This window comes from Hyaena hyaena, unplaced genomic scaffold, assembly GCF_003009895.1.
Source record: "Hyaena hyaena isolate Hyena2069 unplaced genomic scaffold, ASM300989v1 scaffold_840, whole genome shotgun sequence".
NCBI lineage: Eukaryota > Metazoa > Chordata > Mammalia > Carnivora > Hyaenidae > Hyaena > Hyaena hyaena.
Genome location: NW_024081475.1, coordinates 399,925 through 416,875, shown reverse-complemented (window position 1 = coordinate 416,875; position 16,951 = coordinate 399,925). Strand labels below are relative to the sequence as shown.

At 45.6% G+C, this 16,951-nt stretch overlaps 1 protein-coding gene across 1 annotated transcript; it reads left to right on the top strand.

The window, feature by feature from the left end:
• The first annotated feature begins 6,860 nt into the window (after positions 1-6,860).
• Positions 6,861-16,951, top strand: UBE2A (ubiquitin conjugating enzyme E2 A). The gene is made up of 6 exons (XM_039219844.1): positions 6,861-7,122; positions 7,267-7,347; positions 7,753-7,778; positions 13,804-13,893; positions 15,287-15,375; positions 15,663-16,951. Exons 1-6 carry the CDS (start codon positions 7,079-7,081, stop codon positions 15,789-15,791), a joined length of 459 nt encoding a protein of 152 aa, XP_039075775.1. The 5' UTR covers positions 6,861-7,078; the 3' UTR covers positions 15,792-16,951.

Below are 16,951 nucleotides of genomic sequence, written 5' to 3'. Positions count from 1 at the left end.
TCTCAACCTTGAGCTCAAAAAAACAAAGAGGGGGGCCACCTGTGTGGCTCAGTCAGGCGACTAACTTCGGCTCAGGGTGTGATCTTACGTTTTGTGAGTTCGAGCCCCACGTCAGGCTCTGTACTAACAGAGCCTGGAGCCTGCTTCAGATTGTGTCTCCCTTGCTCTCTGCCCCTCCCCTGCTCATGCTCTGTCTCTCCCTGTCTCTGAAAAATAAAGAAATGTAATTAAAAAATGTTTTTTAAAGGGGGGGGATTGACTGAGAAAAACTTTACCACTGCTAAGCTATTGAACTGCTTTTGGTTGGGCAAATCAGAAATCTTCAGCTTCTAGTTCTGACAAAAATTCATGTAACTTGACTGTGGTTTAGTCCACGAGCGAATAAGTATTGCCGCTTATGGTTGAAAAACACAAGACAGACTCCAGTACTTTCGTGCAAAATGCCTGCTGTTTAATAATACAATGAATAACCAGAGGATTTAATCAACTTGCATTTTCACTCACTCCGTACATTTCTCCAACTCAGCCTTGTTCTGCTCCATACGTGTTTGTAACACATCTTAGAAGGTTCTACTTCGGGTTGTGCCGAATGAGTTATTCTCTTGACTTCTTTGAAAATATTCTCATCTGAGTCATCCCACACAGACTATCCATACAGGCCAACCCTTCCATCACTTTAAACTCAGCATTGACTGTGAGTAAAGTACCACGACTGAACAGTATTGGTAACATCTGCCCCCTCATTGAGAGCCAAGGAAAACCACTTGAAGCCATTTGCCCTGTTTGTTTGTTTTTCTTTTTTTTAAATGACTGTTGGTATTGCTTCCAATGTCCTCAACTCGAGGCACTGCTCCCGATGAAAGGCTAACTGTCTTTGAGAAGTTTCATTTCCCTGGACACATTTCTTTGGCTTCTGCAATCAAACCCGATTTAATTAACTCATCATCAATAAATGGCTTTCCTAGCTTGGCTAACAAATGAGCCACTCAGGAAAATCACTGTGGCTGCAGCCTCATTATCATGTTTGTGAAGAATTTTGCTACGATAAGATATCCCATTTTAAAGTTTCTAATTTTTCTAACCATTGCTTTCCTGGGAGTCAGGAACACTGCACTGAAGGCTTATTTTGGTAACGCCGTTGTGTCGTCTACTCTTTTAGCAATGCTACAGTGTCACCGTGTAATAAACAGTGCTTTGACATCAAATGTGATAACCAAGTAATCTACATGCCACTGTGCCTTAAACGCGTGACATTCAAAATCCACTTTTCTTTTTTTTTGACATGATAGGTATGCACTTGTAACTTTTTTAAAAAATGCTTTAATATGGTGGTACACGTGGCATTCAAAACGCTGTCGAGTTATAACCACGTTACCGCAATTCGTGGTACACCCAACAGCGTGAAGGGAGGACAGCGCCACGCACAGTCTCTGTCACCTCTACTCAACTCTGCTGTAAGGGGTACAGGCAATACAGGAATGAGATAGCATGGCTGGGTCCCAATGAAACTTTACGTATGGACGTTGAAAATTTGAATTTCATATCATATCATTTCATATTCATTTCGTGTCATGAAATATGATTACGTATTCTTCTTTTGATGTTTGCAACCCTTTGAAAATATGGAAAATCACTTTTAGCTTGCAGGCCCTAGGGGAAACATGGCAGGGGAGATTTGACTGGAGTTTGCTGGTGGATGTGGCCAGTTTGATTGAATTCCTATACCCAGCATCGCCACCATGTGTGTTAGGCTTCCTATTGCTGCTGTAACAAACTGCCATAAACTTCATGGCTTTAGAAAACATGTATTTAATACCTTCCAGTTCTGGAGATCAGAAGCCCCAAATCAACCTCACTGGTCTGAAGTCAAGATGTCAGCAGGGCTGGTGGCTCCTAGAAGCTCCAGGGGAAACCCCATTTGTGCCTCTTCCAGCTTCTAGAAGTTACCGCCATCCCTTGGCTCCTGGGCCGGTGGCTGTATCACTCGGACCTCTGCTCCCATGTCACATGGCCTTCTCTTTGAATTCAGACAAGATCTTCCCTCTTATAAGGACCCGTGTGAATACATCAGGCCCACTGGTTTTACCCCAGTTTATCTCCCCGTCTCAAGATTCTTAATTGAACCACATCTGTGAAGTCCCTTGTGCCATACAAGGTAATATATCCATGAATTTCAGAGCTTAGGACAAGAACATCTTGGGGAGGGGGTGCATTATGCAGCATACCAAGCCATGCCTTTATTTTTGATTCTGCAACTTAGCAGGTAGTGAAATTCTATGTTCGTGGCTCCAATTTCCTCATTTCTCTAAACTTCACTACTTCTCTCTCCTCTCTCTTTCTCTCCTTATGTCCTAGAGGCTGTAGATGGACAGCATACTACTGCTTTTACTGCCAAGAACACACACTGTGAAACTGTTATTGCCTATAAGCAATTCTTGACTTCTCTTCTGAGGTTATTGGAGTCAAGATGGACTTTTTAAAAATATTTTTTTAATATTTTTTGAAGGTTTATTTATTTTTGAGAGAGAGAAAGAGAGCACAAGCTGGGAAGGAGCCGGCAGGGGGGTGGGGGGGTGGGGGGAGGGGAGATCTGAAGCAGGATCTATGCTAACAGAAACAAGCCTGATTATGAGGCTTGAACTCACAAACCGTGAGATCATGACCTGAGCAGAAGTCAGACGTTCAATTGACTGAGCCACCCAGATGCCCCTAAAAATATTTTTATTTTTAAGTAATCTCTACATCCAATGTGGGGCTCAAACCCATGATCTCAAGATCAAGAGTCACATGCTGGGGCGCCTGGCTGGCTCTGTAGGTTGAGCGGCTGCTTTTTTTTTTTTTTAATGTTTTATTTATTTCTAGGAGAGAGAGAGAGAGACAGTGTGAGCAGGGGAGGGTCAGAGAGAGAGGGAGTCGCAGACTGAAACAGGCTCCAGGCTCTGAGCTGGCAGTCAGCACAGAGCCCGACGCAGGGCTCGAACCCACGAACCGCGAGATCATGACCTAAGCGAAAGTTGGACGCTTAACCGACTAAGCCACCCAGGCACCCCGAGCGGCTGCTCTTGATCTCAGCTCAGGTCTTGATCTCAGGGTGGTGAGTTGAAGGCCCGCATGGGCTCCATGCTGGGTGTGGAGCCCACTTAAGGGGGGAAAAAAAAAAAGAAAAGAAAAAGAATGGGTCAAATGCTCCACTAATTGAGCCAACAAGGTGCCCCAAGAAAGACTTTTTGATTTTATACTCTGTTGTTCCCTGGTTGCTGTTTGTACTGGGTTTTTTGTTTTTTTTTTTTTTTTTTGGTCTTCAACCTAGTTGTGCCTTTATATTTAAAGTTGGTTTCTTGGAGGTAGTACATAGCGGGGCATTTTAAATTTTTTTAAATGCTTATTTATTTTTGAGAGAGAGAAACAGAGTGTGAGTGGGGAAAGGGCAGAGAGAGAGAGGGAGACACAGAATCTGAAGCAGGCTCCAGGCTCCGAGCTGTCAGCACAGAGCCTGACGCGGGGCTCGAACTCACGAACCACGAGATCATGACCTGAGCCGAAGTCGGACGCTTAACTGACTGAGCCCCCCGGGCGCCCCCCCCATTTGTACTAAATTTTCACAACAGAAGTGGGAACTATAAGAAAATAAAATTCCTTGCCGTCGCTAACAGGAATACAAACTCAGAGCCTCATAAGGCAGGAAGTGATGGTTTATTCAGTCTGTCTCTCTCCAACCCAAAATAGTTCAGGAAAATCACAATCCAGTCTACATTTTGAAAGCCTCGTGAATGAAATTCCACAATTTCCCTAGTGATATATTCCCATATTTCACAGGCCTCCCTTTTAGGAAAATTCTCAAATGCTTGCCCGTGGATGGTTTGGGACTTTGTATCTGCCCCCAGCTGCATTGCTAACACGCTTTTCTTTGCACTACAAAGGACTTCTCTTCTTCACCCCTGCTTCTGGGGAGGGGGTGATGATGCTTGGCTGTGAAGAGGGTGATTTCTTCAACATGTCGAGGAGAAAAGGGGATGGAAGGAACGCTTGGCCAACTATGCTATAGATAGTATGTTCTAACCTGACCATCATCTGTGCTACACGGCAATCGCCTGTGTGGCTGCTTGTTACGGGGATGAGTAACGCGAGGGCACAGTATTTCTGCAATGCAATTCCACTGCGCAGTCAGGTCATGTTCTCCCCGCCCCCTGCTGCCACGGGCTCCCAAAATGCTTTGGTTCATGTCCCTGCATTTCCTTGATTAGGTAGTCAAAGAGCTACTCAGAAGCTAGAGCAAAGGAGTTTCAGAAAATAAACAAGCCTCCAGCGAAGCCAGATACTTCTCTGGCCATCAGTGAGTTTCAGACATTTGTATCCGGCGGCAGGACTTTCCCAGTCTCCTCCATGCTCTCCAGTGCGTTACAGCAGCTTCCCAGCACCTGTGAAAGTGACACCTCTAAAACCGATCGAAGCTGCCTATCAAGCCTGAAGCCCTCATCCTCGAATTTGAGGGCTTTTCGTTGAGGGCATTTAATCAACTGTCGCCCCCACTTTTCCAGGCAGACGTCTTGGCGTCTCCCATGAGCCCCGCTAACGTGCCCAACATCCCCAGAACATGGTTGAGCTCCATGTCCTCTTAACTTCTGTTGTTCTCGTAGAAGCTGCCTGACTACTCTCCCAAGCCCTGCTGTCACCTGTTTTGAAAGAAAATTGAAACCGACCCATTCCAGGAAGCTTGTTCTCACCCCACTGGACTGAGGACTCCCCCCCCCCACCCCATGTGGCCCCTCAACATGGATAGATTCACATGCTTCTGCTATGTATCATGTGCACACCTACCTTCTTCCAGTTAATCAAACACAAATCTAGGCTCTTGCTGTGAAGGCATTTTGCAGCTGTCACAGTTAAGGTCCCAAATCAGATGATACTAAGATAAGGAGATTCCCCCGGGTGGGCCTGACCCAATTAGATAAGCCCTTAAAGTGAACTGGGCTCTTCCTGAAGAAAGTCAAAGCACAAGAGAGGGATTTAATGGGAGACAAGTTCTCTGTTGCTCGCTTGAAAATGGGAGTAGGCCACGTGGCAAGGGATGTGGGTGACCTCTAGGGGCTGAGACCCGTCCCTGGCTGGCAGCCTGTGAGCAAATGGGGGCCTCAGTCCTACAACCTCAAGGAAATGAATTTGGTCAACAGCTTGGGATAATTCGCTGAGTAGTAATAGAACACTCACGCGCTCGCTTTTGTAGATTATATATGCAGGTGTTAGACTGCAAGTTACTATATGAGAGGAAAAGGAGATTTGTAACTTATTTCTGTACCCACTTCCCACCATAGTCACGATGCAATGCTATTGGGGAGACTTGTCTTACCTCCTGATGCGTCGCAGTCAGTGGGAGCTATAAACCCTTGTCCATAAATGCAGCAGCTAGAATCACTAACACTGCCAAGTGTCCCCTGCCTCCCGCCTTAGAAACAAATTTCTGCACTTCTGACATCTTATGGACATCTTGACCAGGAACTCAGGAAGTCCCCAAACCTGCTCTCCCCAAACTACCCCTCCCCACTCCGTTCCCCAATTCTGTTCATGGCATCTGCAACCTCCCAGTTACCTCGGGGCTGAGAACTCCTACCATCGTTGACTCCTTCATCTCTCTTGCCTCCAAGTGCAATCCCTTGCCGGGTCCTCTCAAGTCATCCCCTCCTCTCCATTTCTGTTGTCACTGGCTGGTTCAGCGTTTCTCACCTGACTCCTTCCAACATCTCTTAGCTGCTCTCCTGGGACCAGCCTCTGACTAGCTCGGCTCTAATTATTCTCAGCCACCTTCCAAAGAACCCATTAGCTTGGCATTCAAAGCTCTCTGTGACTGAACCCAAACGTACCTTTCTCGTATTTTCACCCACTCGTAAACGAGTGTTTTGCCGACTTTCTAAGTTACTTTGGGTTGACCTTAACAAATTATTCTTTAAAACTGTTATTGCTTTGGCAGGTTCCACATACTAACCTGTGACTCTTCTCTGCAGCCTGCAGCTTTTTCACGTGCGTCTTACCGTTACTTTTACTTCAGACTCTCTGCCCTTCCAATCCTCCGCAGTCGGATATTCTCATACCTTGGACTCTTCTGAATACATAGTAGCCGCTTGGCTTGTTGACGTGCCAAGGGGAAATGTGGTTCCAGAGCCAAATTGTGAGTGCCCAGAGCTAAAACCTCATTCTGCTTGTCTTAAGCTCTCATTCCCTCCCCACCCCCAGGACACACACCACCATTTTATTCCGCTTTGGGGGGAGGGGGTGATCACTGGCCTAAACGTGGGGACCAGCATGCCGCACGTTCTTCTCCTAAACAAGGGACCCACAGCTCCCCCTTTGAGAGTCGGGGCCGGTGTATCCTCTGGATTTTCAGTGATTTTAACCAGTCCCACAGCCTCCTCCCCCCGTCCCCCGTGTCCCCAGGGGGTCTACCCCCTGGATCTCCCGCTTTTTGAGAACTAGATTTGCCTCCACCCACTCTGTCCTCCTTTCTACTTAGGGACTTCCACCCTTCTCTCCACCCGCTCGCCAGCCACAGTGCGTACTGTAATAAGTGATCCTCTCTTAAAAAGAAAAAAAAGAGAGAGAGAGAAAGAAAGAAAAGCGGAAAAAAGGCTTCCCGGGGTTCGTCTCAGCCTAGGCAGGTGGAGACGGACCCCAGGCCACCACGAATTCCTAGTGAATTACAGGCTGCCGCGCGGCCGGCAGCCCGCCTCTCACCCGGCACGAGCCCGGCGCTCCGCGCCGCCCGCTGGGGTTTAATGACCTAAGCAACTTTCCTCGCCACCCTCCCCCGTCCCCTCCCGGTGTTGGTACGGCCTGTCCGGCGTTTGGCGTTCGGCGTTCCACACCCCCCCTCTCCTTCCAGGTTGGTTCAGCCCCCGTCTACTCCGGGGTGGTGCTTAGCCGGCGCCAGACCGACCCTCGACTTCGGAGGGGCAGCGCTGTGCCTCTGGGCGCTTCCTCAGCCGCCACTTCGGCTCCTTCAGCCCCGTCGGCCTCCGCGGCCTCCTCAGCCCCCGCCGGGACCCGGGACGTCGGTGTATGCCCCACCCCTGACCCCGCTAGAGATATGTCCACCCCGGCTCGGCGGCGCCTCATGCGGGACTTCAAGAGGTACAGCGACCGGGAGGGAGCGCCGAGGCCGGGGGCTGCCGGGCGGGGCTCAGGGCGGGTCCCGAGGCGGGCCGGCTGCGGTAGGGGGCGGCCCGGCGCGGGCGCCGGGGCCGGATTGCGGAGCCCCTGTCTGTTTCCCTGAAGGTTGCAGGAGGATCCCCCGGCCGGAGTCAGCGGGGCTCCGTCCGAGAACAACATAATGGTTTGGAACGCGGTCATTTTTGGGTGAGTCTGCGTTCCGGATGGTGGCGAGAGGGGGGAGGGGGGGGGGACGCGGGGCGGCCTCCCCCTCGTGAGGGCGGAAGGGGAGAGGGAAAATATTCGGGTCCGGCCGGGCCTAGGCGCCTCTCCGGAGCCTGTACCTCGATTAGCTCGGTTCCCGCTGCCAGGGGAACCGTCTGGGGTTCTGAGGGGGGCGGAGCGGGGAGTGGTAGCGGGCAGGCGCGGCGGCCTGCGCCGGGTTTGCGAGCCCGAACCATTGATTGGTAGTGGCTTTTCAGACCCAGGGAGCAGTGGTTTATCGGAGGCTTCACTTGACAGAGCCTGGAATAGCCATCTCTTAAGATGAGCCTCTTACCGGAGAAGGGAGCCCCTGAAAGCGGGAACTGACTCTTGTTCTCTGTGTTGCAGGCCTGAAGGGACCCCGTTTGAGGATGGTAAGAGAGTTTCTTTACCCACCTTTCAGAAGCCTGATCATCTCTGGGGGAGAGGGTTCCCAGTCTTTCTGAAATACCTCCTACTTAAGAGCCTGCTTCTCCCTAGCCTCTGCCTGCTAAAAGCTTGCCTCGAATACAGTATGTGGCAGGTTGTTTTGACCATTGTTCACTTAGAACTGCGCCTTCTTTCTTGCTTGTTTCTTTAAAAAAAAAAAAAATCTGGGTAAGCCCATCGCTTTAAAAAAAACTTTTTTTTAATGTTTTATTTATTTCTTAGAGAGAGACAGACACACACACAGCCTGAGCAGGGGAGGGTCAGAGAGAGAGGGAAACACAGAATCTGAAACAGGCTTCAGGCTCTTGAGCTGGCTGTCAGCACAGAGCCCGACGCGGGGCTCGAACCCACGAACCACGAGATCATGACCTGAGCCGAAGTGGGACGCTCAACCGATTGAGCCACCCAGGCGCCCTGGCCGTTGCTTTTTTTTAAAAGGAGCATCATAGCAGTGGTGTTCACGATTCCTGAGGTTTGGGCTGCGATCCTGTTAATTTCAGCTCGTTATCAAGATACTTAGTATCAGCCCAGCCACTTGCTGATAGACTCAGAGACAGGGAGACCACCTAGCTCAGAATTCGTCCGGCAAGGGCAGGAACTATGTTCAGCAGGTGCTTCCTGTGTGTCTGCTGGATGTTGGACAAGTGCAAGAATCCCTTGCACAGAACTGTCGGGTTTCTATAATCTGACGGTTCTTCAGCTGTCAGCCTCCCTGCTCTGAGATGGTCTTTAATGGCTCCTTTAATGGCCAGTTTGAGTATAACATTGTTTCCTTTTTTATTTTTTCAATTTTTTAAAAATGTTTTTTATTTATTTGTGAGAGAGAGAGAGAGAGAGAGAGACAGTGTAAGCAGGGGTGGGTCAGAAAGAGAGGGAGATACAGAATCCGAAGCAGGCTGCAGGCTCTGAGCTAGCTGTTAGCACTGATCTCTGAGTTAGCGGTCAACACAGCCAGATGCAGGGCTCGAACCCACGAACTATGAGATCATGACCCGAGCCGAAGTCGGACTCACAACCGACTGAGCCACCCAGGCGCCCCTTTTGTTTCCTTTTTTAAAATCAGTGTTCAGTGTGCTTTTATCAAGACTTTATGGTGAGTAGTGTCCAAGCAGCTTCACAATCGAGGGTATCCTTAATGTAACCTCTTGACCAGTTCCCAGCCTACTTGAAGGTACTGTGTGTACCCACAGGTGCCTGAGGTTTCATGGATTTAGGTTTGACTTTTAAAAAGGCTTGGGTTGCTTTTTAAGGATTTTTTAAAAAAACAACCTTTCTATTTTGAGATAATTATAGATTCACATGCAGGTGTAATTAATAATAATGCAGAGAGACCTTGTATGCCCTTTACCCACTCCTCCACCCTTCTGGTAACCTCTTGAATGACTGTCCTACAATATTCACCACCAGGAAATTGACACCGATAAGAGTTTTATGTGCATTCAGTTGTTTGTGTGTATGTGTGGTTGTTTTTTTTGAAAGCTTAAAACATTTAGAACATGGTTAAAACTACTCAAACTACTGATTGACATCTTTAATACTCGAGGTATTTAAAAGAGAAGAATCTGTGCTATTTTTTTTTCCCAGTGACTATCTCTACTCATTTAGCATTTGATGTACACACACGTGCACATATGCATGCACATAACTTTGAAGGTGGGAACAAAACTATCTCCGCAGGCTACTAAGTATATGCTTCTCTTACGAAGCTGGATTGCTTTTTGATGCTACCAGTCCACAAGATGTGAGATAGGGCAATATCAACCCATTTTATACTTGTCCGAAATACTCAGATGCCCCTGGGAGACTGTGGACAGTTGCCTGAATACTTAGAGCTTCCCTTCTCCCTCCACCCCCCTGGGTAAATAGCACTGGTTCTCAGTGCTGCAATAAAAAGAAATGACAGCAAGTGCGACTGATTCTAAAGGCACACTACTTTGGTGCAGGAGATCATTTGAACTGACCCGACCAGTAGCAAGAGCTCGCTCGCTAGACTTAATTTTCCTCTACTGGCTTGGCGCTGGTTCCTTACACCTAAGCACTGTGTGCAGATTAACAGTGTATTTGCTTTAGCTCCAGCCGACTTTGTTTTCATTGGCTTTTTTCTTTTTCCTCCTCCTGATTTTACCCAGACAGCTTTGTGTTGGGCACAGCTTTATTAATAGTACATCATTTTGCCGGAGGACTGGCTACTTAAATATTTCAAGGGTGCTTCACTTGTTTTAAGTGGTATGAATTGAAAAGTACTTAAGGAATCCATTATCTACCTGGATCTTTCCCGTTGCCGTCACTTGTTCTATTTTTGACGGCGCGTGTGTCTGTACTGGCATTACTGAAAGGAATTACTCCAGCTAAATAACAACACCCTTTTCTGCTTCATTCTGTTGAGCCGTCTGCTGTCCATGGAGGCTTCCGCAGGTGTCTGGAACGCTGACTGTGGCTGCAGGAAATATTTTGGCCCTTTTTGAATACGCTTTATTTACAATTAGGGAATTGACTAGAAAAGACCGATTAACGACAAGTGGCGTCATTGGTTTTGCGGTTGCCAGTGTAGTATATGAATCGATGGCCCCAAAACTACATTTGCCGCTTCCTTGCAAACCCTTTGCGGTGGGAGTTTCTGAAACAGCCAGGCCCTACTTAAAGAGATGATGACTTAACGAAAAGGAACTCTTCAAGGTATCTTGATTTAACATCACATGCTTCAATAAGAGGAAAATGGTCCCAAGAACTCACACTACCAAACAAAACGCTGGGGGGCAAGCTTCCTCATCAGAATATCTTAGTGTGTATGCTGAGTACAAAGACTATGGAATAAAGTACTTTCCTTTGTATCATCTAAAAGTTATTAATAGACACAGTAAGATACTAGGATTCACTTTTCATAATACGTGTGTTCTTAAGAATCTGGATGTAAGTCTTTTCAAAATGAATCACTTGAAATCCATTGTGAGTGTTCTTAAGGTAGATACATCCTATGATGAAAAATATTTGATTATTAAAAATCAGAATTTCCAATTCTCAAAAAAAAAAAAAAAAAGCATAGACTCTGTCTTCTTCTCCAGGGTCACAAACTGGTGGGCAAAAGGCAGAAAACACCTGCAGAGGTGTTTCCTTTGGCTCACACAGTGTTTTCAAAAATTTGAATTTGCAAATGTCTTTAGCAGAACATACACTCTCTAGTTTTAACGCTATCACTCCTTATTGCCATACGCCAGCTGTGTAACACATATAATCTTCCCAGTACTTCTATGTAGATGGATTACTTGATACTTGCCTTACAATGTTTTGGCCTACTCAGGAAGATGAACAAAATCAGTATCGATTGCGTACAATGGTGAGGCTTAAGTTTTAGTTGATTTAAAGCCTGACCTTCTAAATATCCAGAGAATAAAAGCACTAGTCTCAACTGCATAATATTCTAAGTTTTTTAAGTTCCTTAACATTTGTTTTGGATCTCCGAAATTGCATTGAGGGTTGTATTAGAGAGATTCTGATAGTTTAACATGGCTGAAAGTATCAACCTAATAGTGTACTTTGAATAAGATTTGGGGTAAGTCCTAATTTATATTTAAGTACACATAAGCAACATTGTTTCACTCCTCAAATAGTAAACGAGCTGTTTTAAAAGGCTTGATTAACTTCTTTGGTAGCTAGCTAGGTAACCACCTTGTTGAACTTCTGGGCAAGTATTAGGCAGAAAATTCAAGTCAAGAACTTTTTTTTTTTTAATGATTTTATTTTTGAGAGAGACAGAGACGAGAGTACGAGCCGGGGAAGGGCAGAGAAAGGGAGACACAGAATCCTAAGCAGGCTCTAGGCTCTGAGCTGTCGGCACAGAGCCCAACACAGGGTTTGAATTCACGAACCATGAGATCATGACCTGAGCCGAAGCCGGATGCTTAACCGACTGACCCACCCAGGCGTCCCAAGAACTTTCTTTTGAGAAAGTTTGAGAGCCACCACCATACAACTCACCTTGAATTCAGCTGTGAGCATTTGATGTAGGTCTGAAAGGAAGTATTATTTAAGATTTGAATTCATTACTTGTATATTTCTTACTGATCGTGAAGTTTGGATTTTTGGTTCTTACCTCCTTCAGTTGAACCTTTAGAATTTTTATAGCTACAGTATTTATGGAGCCCTTATCTTGTGTTACTGTGCCTATTTCCCTCCTTTAAATCTCACAACAATGTTATGTAGTGGGTACCATTCTTAATCCCATTTTACAGATGAGGAAATTGAGGTTTAGTCGAGTGGCTTCCCCAAGGCCTCATAACCAGTAAGTGGCAACACAAGGAATTAAGCCCAGGTCTTGGTGCTAAGCCGCTGCTCTTCCCCACTATGCTCTTCTGTTTCCACACATGTCTGCCTTATGTGTTGCTTTACCACTTTTAGATTATCCTGTTTAATTTAAAGTACCCAGTAGCTCTGTGTGCTATTAAATCTCCCCAAGTTTAGAGCCATTCCTTGATGATGAATCTCTTACCTATAATTCAATCAGATGTCAACATCAAGCCATTGTGTTTAATACTTGAGATACATAAGCAAACTCCCAATTTTGAACTAATACTCATCCCTGCTTTTTCCTGCGTATTTTAATATCAGTAGTACTGAAAAGGAAGATCTGATCTTTCTTCCCTCGAAAACAGGAAGACGTATGACCGGGTGGCAAGTTAATGAAGTAAAGCGTGTTCTGATGGAGTATATAGCATGTGTGTCCGTTCCAGAATATTGTACTTTTTGCTCTTAGTTATAATGCACAGTGTCTTCAGGTCTGGCTTTCCACACAGCTTGGGGAGTAATAGGAGTTTGGGAGAATATGTCCATATTTTACACTTTAAATTATTCTGAAACTTTGGGAGACCTGCTCTCACTAAGGGCAGCTTTGTTAGCAAATTGTTTCGTAGGAGTGTGCTGGTAGAAAACAAACTTTGATATTGTTAATATGTAACAGATCTAGCAATAGAATGTAGCCTTTTTTAAAGTGGTGGATAAACCTATTAATGGAAGGAGGAAATAAATTGTCAACTCTGAAGGAACCGTTAACAAAGTATACTCCAGCTGAAGTGTGGTCTCTGTCATATTGGAATAAATGTATGAAATGGACCGGAGTAATACAGTAAAACGTCCATCACCTTACCCCAGACAGTAACAGATTCCTTAAGATAAAGAGATTTCAGTCAGGAAAAAACAATTGCCCAGTTTTTCCTTGAATTTGTTAAACCCAACTTAAAAAAAAAAAATATTTTCAAGGGAATAACCTCCCCAAGCCCCAGCATCCTATGATTCGTGAATGAGGTCCAGTTTGTTCATCCCTTACAAATAAGTCTATAGTGTACTTTTGGGCTTCCTGCCTTAGTTGACACGTATTCAAGGAAAAGAAATTCATTTCACTAGTAGCCTAAACAAACATCATTAGATAAATTTGCTGGAGACATGAATGCAATCTAATGTGAGTTTTAAAAGATTTCTGCCATTAATTCCCTCTGTTAGTGTGAATAATTGAGTTGATTTTATAATAAAGTACCTTGTGAGTCCTACTTAAGGACTTTTGAGAGAGACTGTGAAGTTTTTTCTGGATTGCGTCCAGTTGTGTTTTCATTATAGTTGTTGCTCTTAGATGAAAAGGAGTCAGTCAACACACTTATACTTATTCCCTTCCATTTGGAAAATAATTTGGTTATCGATTTGTATTTCTAGCATTGATTCTGGAACCTTTGTACTCTTGCTCTTTCTAGTCCGTTGCCAAATCACTGGAGAGTTTAAGATGGAGGCTGGTTAAAACATGCCGTAAAGGTCTTTCAGCCTTGTAAGGGAAGAAGACCAAATTTTGGCTCATTTCTGGTCATTTTAAGGATACCTTCAAAAGATACAGTGGCTAAAGTTACCCTGCAGGCAGTAATTTGGCGTTTAAGATGGCTGAACAGAGCAATAAATCTGTTTCTTAAACCTTTTTTTTTCCAACTACAGGAACATTCAAGCTTACAATAGAATTCACCGAAGAATATCCAAATAAGCCACCGACAGTTAGATTTGTCTCCAAGATGTTCCATCCAAATGGCAAGTAGCACTTTCAATGCAATACCTTTTTTTTTTTTAATGTTTTATTTATTTCTAGGAGAGAGAGAGGGAGTCACAGACTGAAACAGGCTCCAGGCTCTGAGCTGGCAGTCAGCACAGAGCCCGACGCGGGGCTCGAACCCACAAACCGCGAATCATGACCTAAGCGAAAGTCGGACGCTTAACCGACTAAGCCACCCAGGCGCCCCAATACCTTTTTTTTTTTTTTTTAATGTTTATTGATTTTTGAGACAGAGACAGCACGAGCGGGAGAGGGGTAGGGAGAGGGGGAGACACAGAATCTGAAACAGGCTCCAGGGTCTGAGCTAGCAGCGCAGAGCCCAATGCGGGGCTCGAACCCACGAACCATGAGACCATGACCTGAGCCAAAGTCAGAAGCTTAACCGACGGAGCCACCCAGGTGCCGCTCAGTGCAATACTTTAAACTGCTACGCTGTGAACTGCAGAGGTGTATCGTGTTTCCTATGTATTAGTCTATAGTAGTACCCGGGCATCTGTTTAGGCTCCTTGCCATTTCCTGAAAACTGAACTTGTCCGTGAGGGTCCCTTGCTGTCTTGATCTCTAGTCCTCAAACGGAAGCCGTGAAGGTAGTCTGCCTTTACTTGGAGCCTGCAAGCCGCCTGGTTTTGATGATATTTATCATTTATTTATTGCACAAAAATAAGGGTGCCCTTGATGTTTCCCTTTAACGTTAGGCTGGATTGGGGTAATCTGGCGTTGTGATTATTTTCACGTTTAGAACAATTTACTTAGTTAGAACAATAATTTGCAAATTTAGATCCAGATCAGAATGAACCACGGAACAGTTTTAAAGATACAGATTCTGTGGCTGAGGGCTACGGCAGCACAGGTGATCCTAACTCACGTTCTGCCTTTATTCCCCCCCGCCCCGCCCCCCACTCATAGTCAGCCTCAGAACAGCTTGCTTTTTATTGATAAAGTTGATAAAGTCTTTTCCAGGATATCAGATATTTTTATCTTCATGCCAACACGAGCCCTTGTGAACTCTGCACTATGTCGTTATTTCAGATAGGAGACCGCGTTTACAAATTTAGTGGACTAAATTTCTCACAAATCTGGATGGCCAGGGACGCCATCAGAATAACATGTGTGATTTCCTGGATAACACGGCAGTCTTTTCAGAAGAAAGCGCCCAAAGTATCTTCTAGATTCTTACCAATTCTATTTGACGTTCCCGGGTTATTTGACTAGCGGTGATTAGGACTCTTCTTTTTAGGAAGCTAAGTGAGAAGCACTTTAGGAATCTTTTAAAACCTCCCGAGCAAAGTATTCGTGACTGTCTGTCTTGACTATGTTATAGTCTTAATGGGTTTTATTGCATTTAACTAAGTATCACTTCTGTGCTCTCAGTCTATGCAGATGGTAGTATATGTCTGGACATACTTCAGAACCGTTGGAGTCCAACCTATGACGTGTCTTCCATTTTAACATCCATACAGGTGATTGTTCCTTACTGTGGCCGCCTCTGGCCTTTGCTCTGTGTATATTAGCAACTGAATGGTTTTTGACAGTCCTAACTTAAGGTAGAGGGTGGCTCATTAAGACCCGAGAGCCCAGAAATCAGGCATCTGCCTAGCCAGCAGCAGATTAAGGGTACTCTGGGTTAGGATGCTAAGGGAGCTAACGGAGAGTTGTTACTCAGGACAATTCGGTGGGTTGGTTGGAATGTATACTTTTTTGCATCAAGGGACCGCCCTGTTACAGGTTGTTTCTGTTGTTTCTGTAGTCTCTGTTGGATGAACCCAATCCCAATAGTCCAGCAAACAGCCAGGCCGCCCAGCTGTACCAGGAGAACAAGCGGGAATATGAAAAACGTGTGTCTGCGATAGTAGAACAGAGCTGGCGTGACTGTTGACCCGGGTGCAGCGCGAAGGAAGAGGCTGCTCAAGAGAAAAAGTCTATATTGACGTGTCTGTCACCTTCCTATTCTTCGGTGTCATTACATTTACTTTATTAAAAGCAAAATAGCTGTTGTGCCGTTTCCATCTACCCCTGCCGAGCTTTTCTTACCCCTTCTCCCCTCTCCTTGAACATCAGAAAACACCCTCTCTGAGATCAAATGTACTGTACCTGGGTTACGTGCAGAATTTGCTAACGCTCACTTCCTTTTCTGTTGTGTCTCATCTCCGGTTTCAGGGCTGCATTGTGCTACCGTGCTTTACACTAAGCTTTTAAAGTGAATCGTTACACAAGTGGCACTTGCACACAGCTCGGCGCCCAGGGTGTTATTTTTAACAAAATGATTCCTGGCCGACCCTTCACTCGTGTTGGAGTTAGACATGAGTGCTTGGAACATGGCCCATGGCAAACAGGGGAACTGATCCATGTAAACGGCCATCCCGAAAGAGCGCTGGAAGCCCAAAATGTTAGGACGGTAAGATCTAACCAGTATGAATTACAAGATGCTTTTTACCAGCAGGAAGGGGACAGTTAAAGGGCGCCACCAAAGGCTGGCCGCAGTCGTGGTGACTGACACCGCCTTTCCTTGTGGGATGCCCACTGGGCTCGCCCATGCTAAGTTTCAGAAGCCTAAAGTCATTTCCTGCCTGGGTTTTGGCTTTTTAAAGAGGCGTGGGAACACAGGAATGAATTTTGAAGCTAGGGAAGGTTGGAGATCCTTTCATCTTTTTAAAGGAGCAGTGCTACCCTAGATAGACTTCTAATTCCCCCATCATTTTTTTAGTGTTTTAGGGAACCCAAGGAAGGGAGCCCATCTGTGGCAAACTATTTTTCCACTTGACTCCTGAGTTCTTGCTGCATGCTGTAGTTTCTTCTTCCCTTTCAGTATTATAAGGACCTTCAAGTCAACGTTCGTGATTTTCCTGTGGACATTTATACTTTAGACAGGCAGTGCGTTTAAGCCGCAGCGTGGGACGGGGCTTATACACGTTTCGTCTGACATTCCCATCGTCACCTTTTGTGCGTTTGTCACTCTTCTGAATCGAACTTTGCACAAGTAACCCATGTAAAAAAATGTACATTTTTCAAACCTTGTAAATAAAAATAACCTTAAAA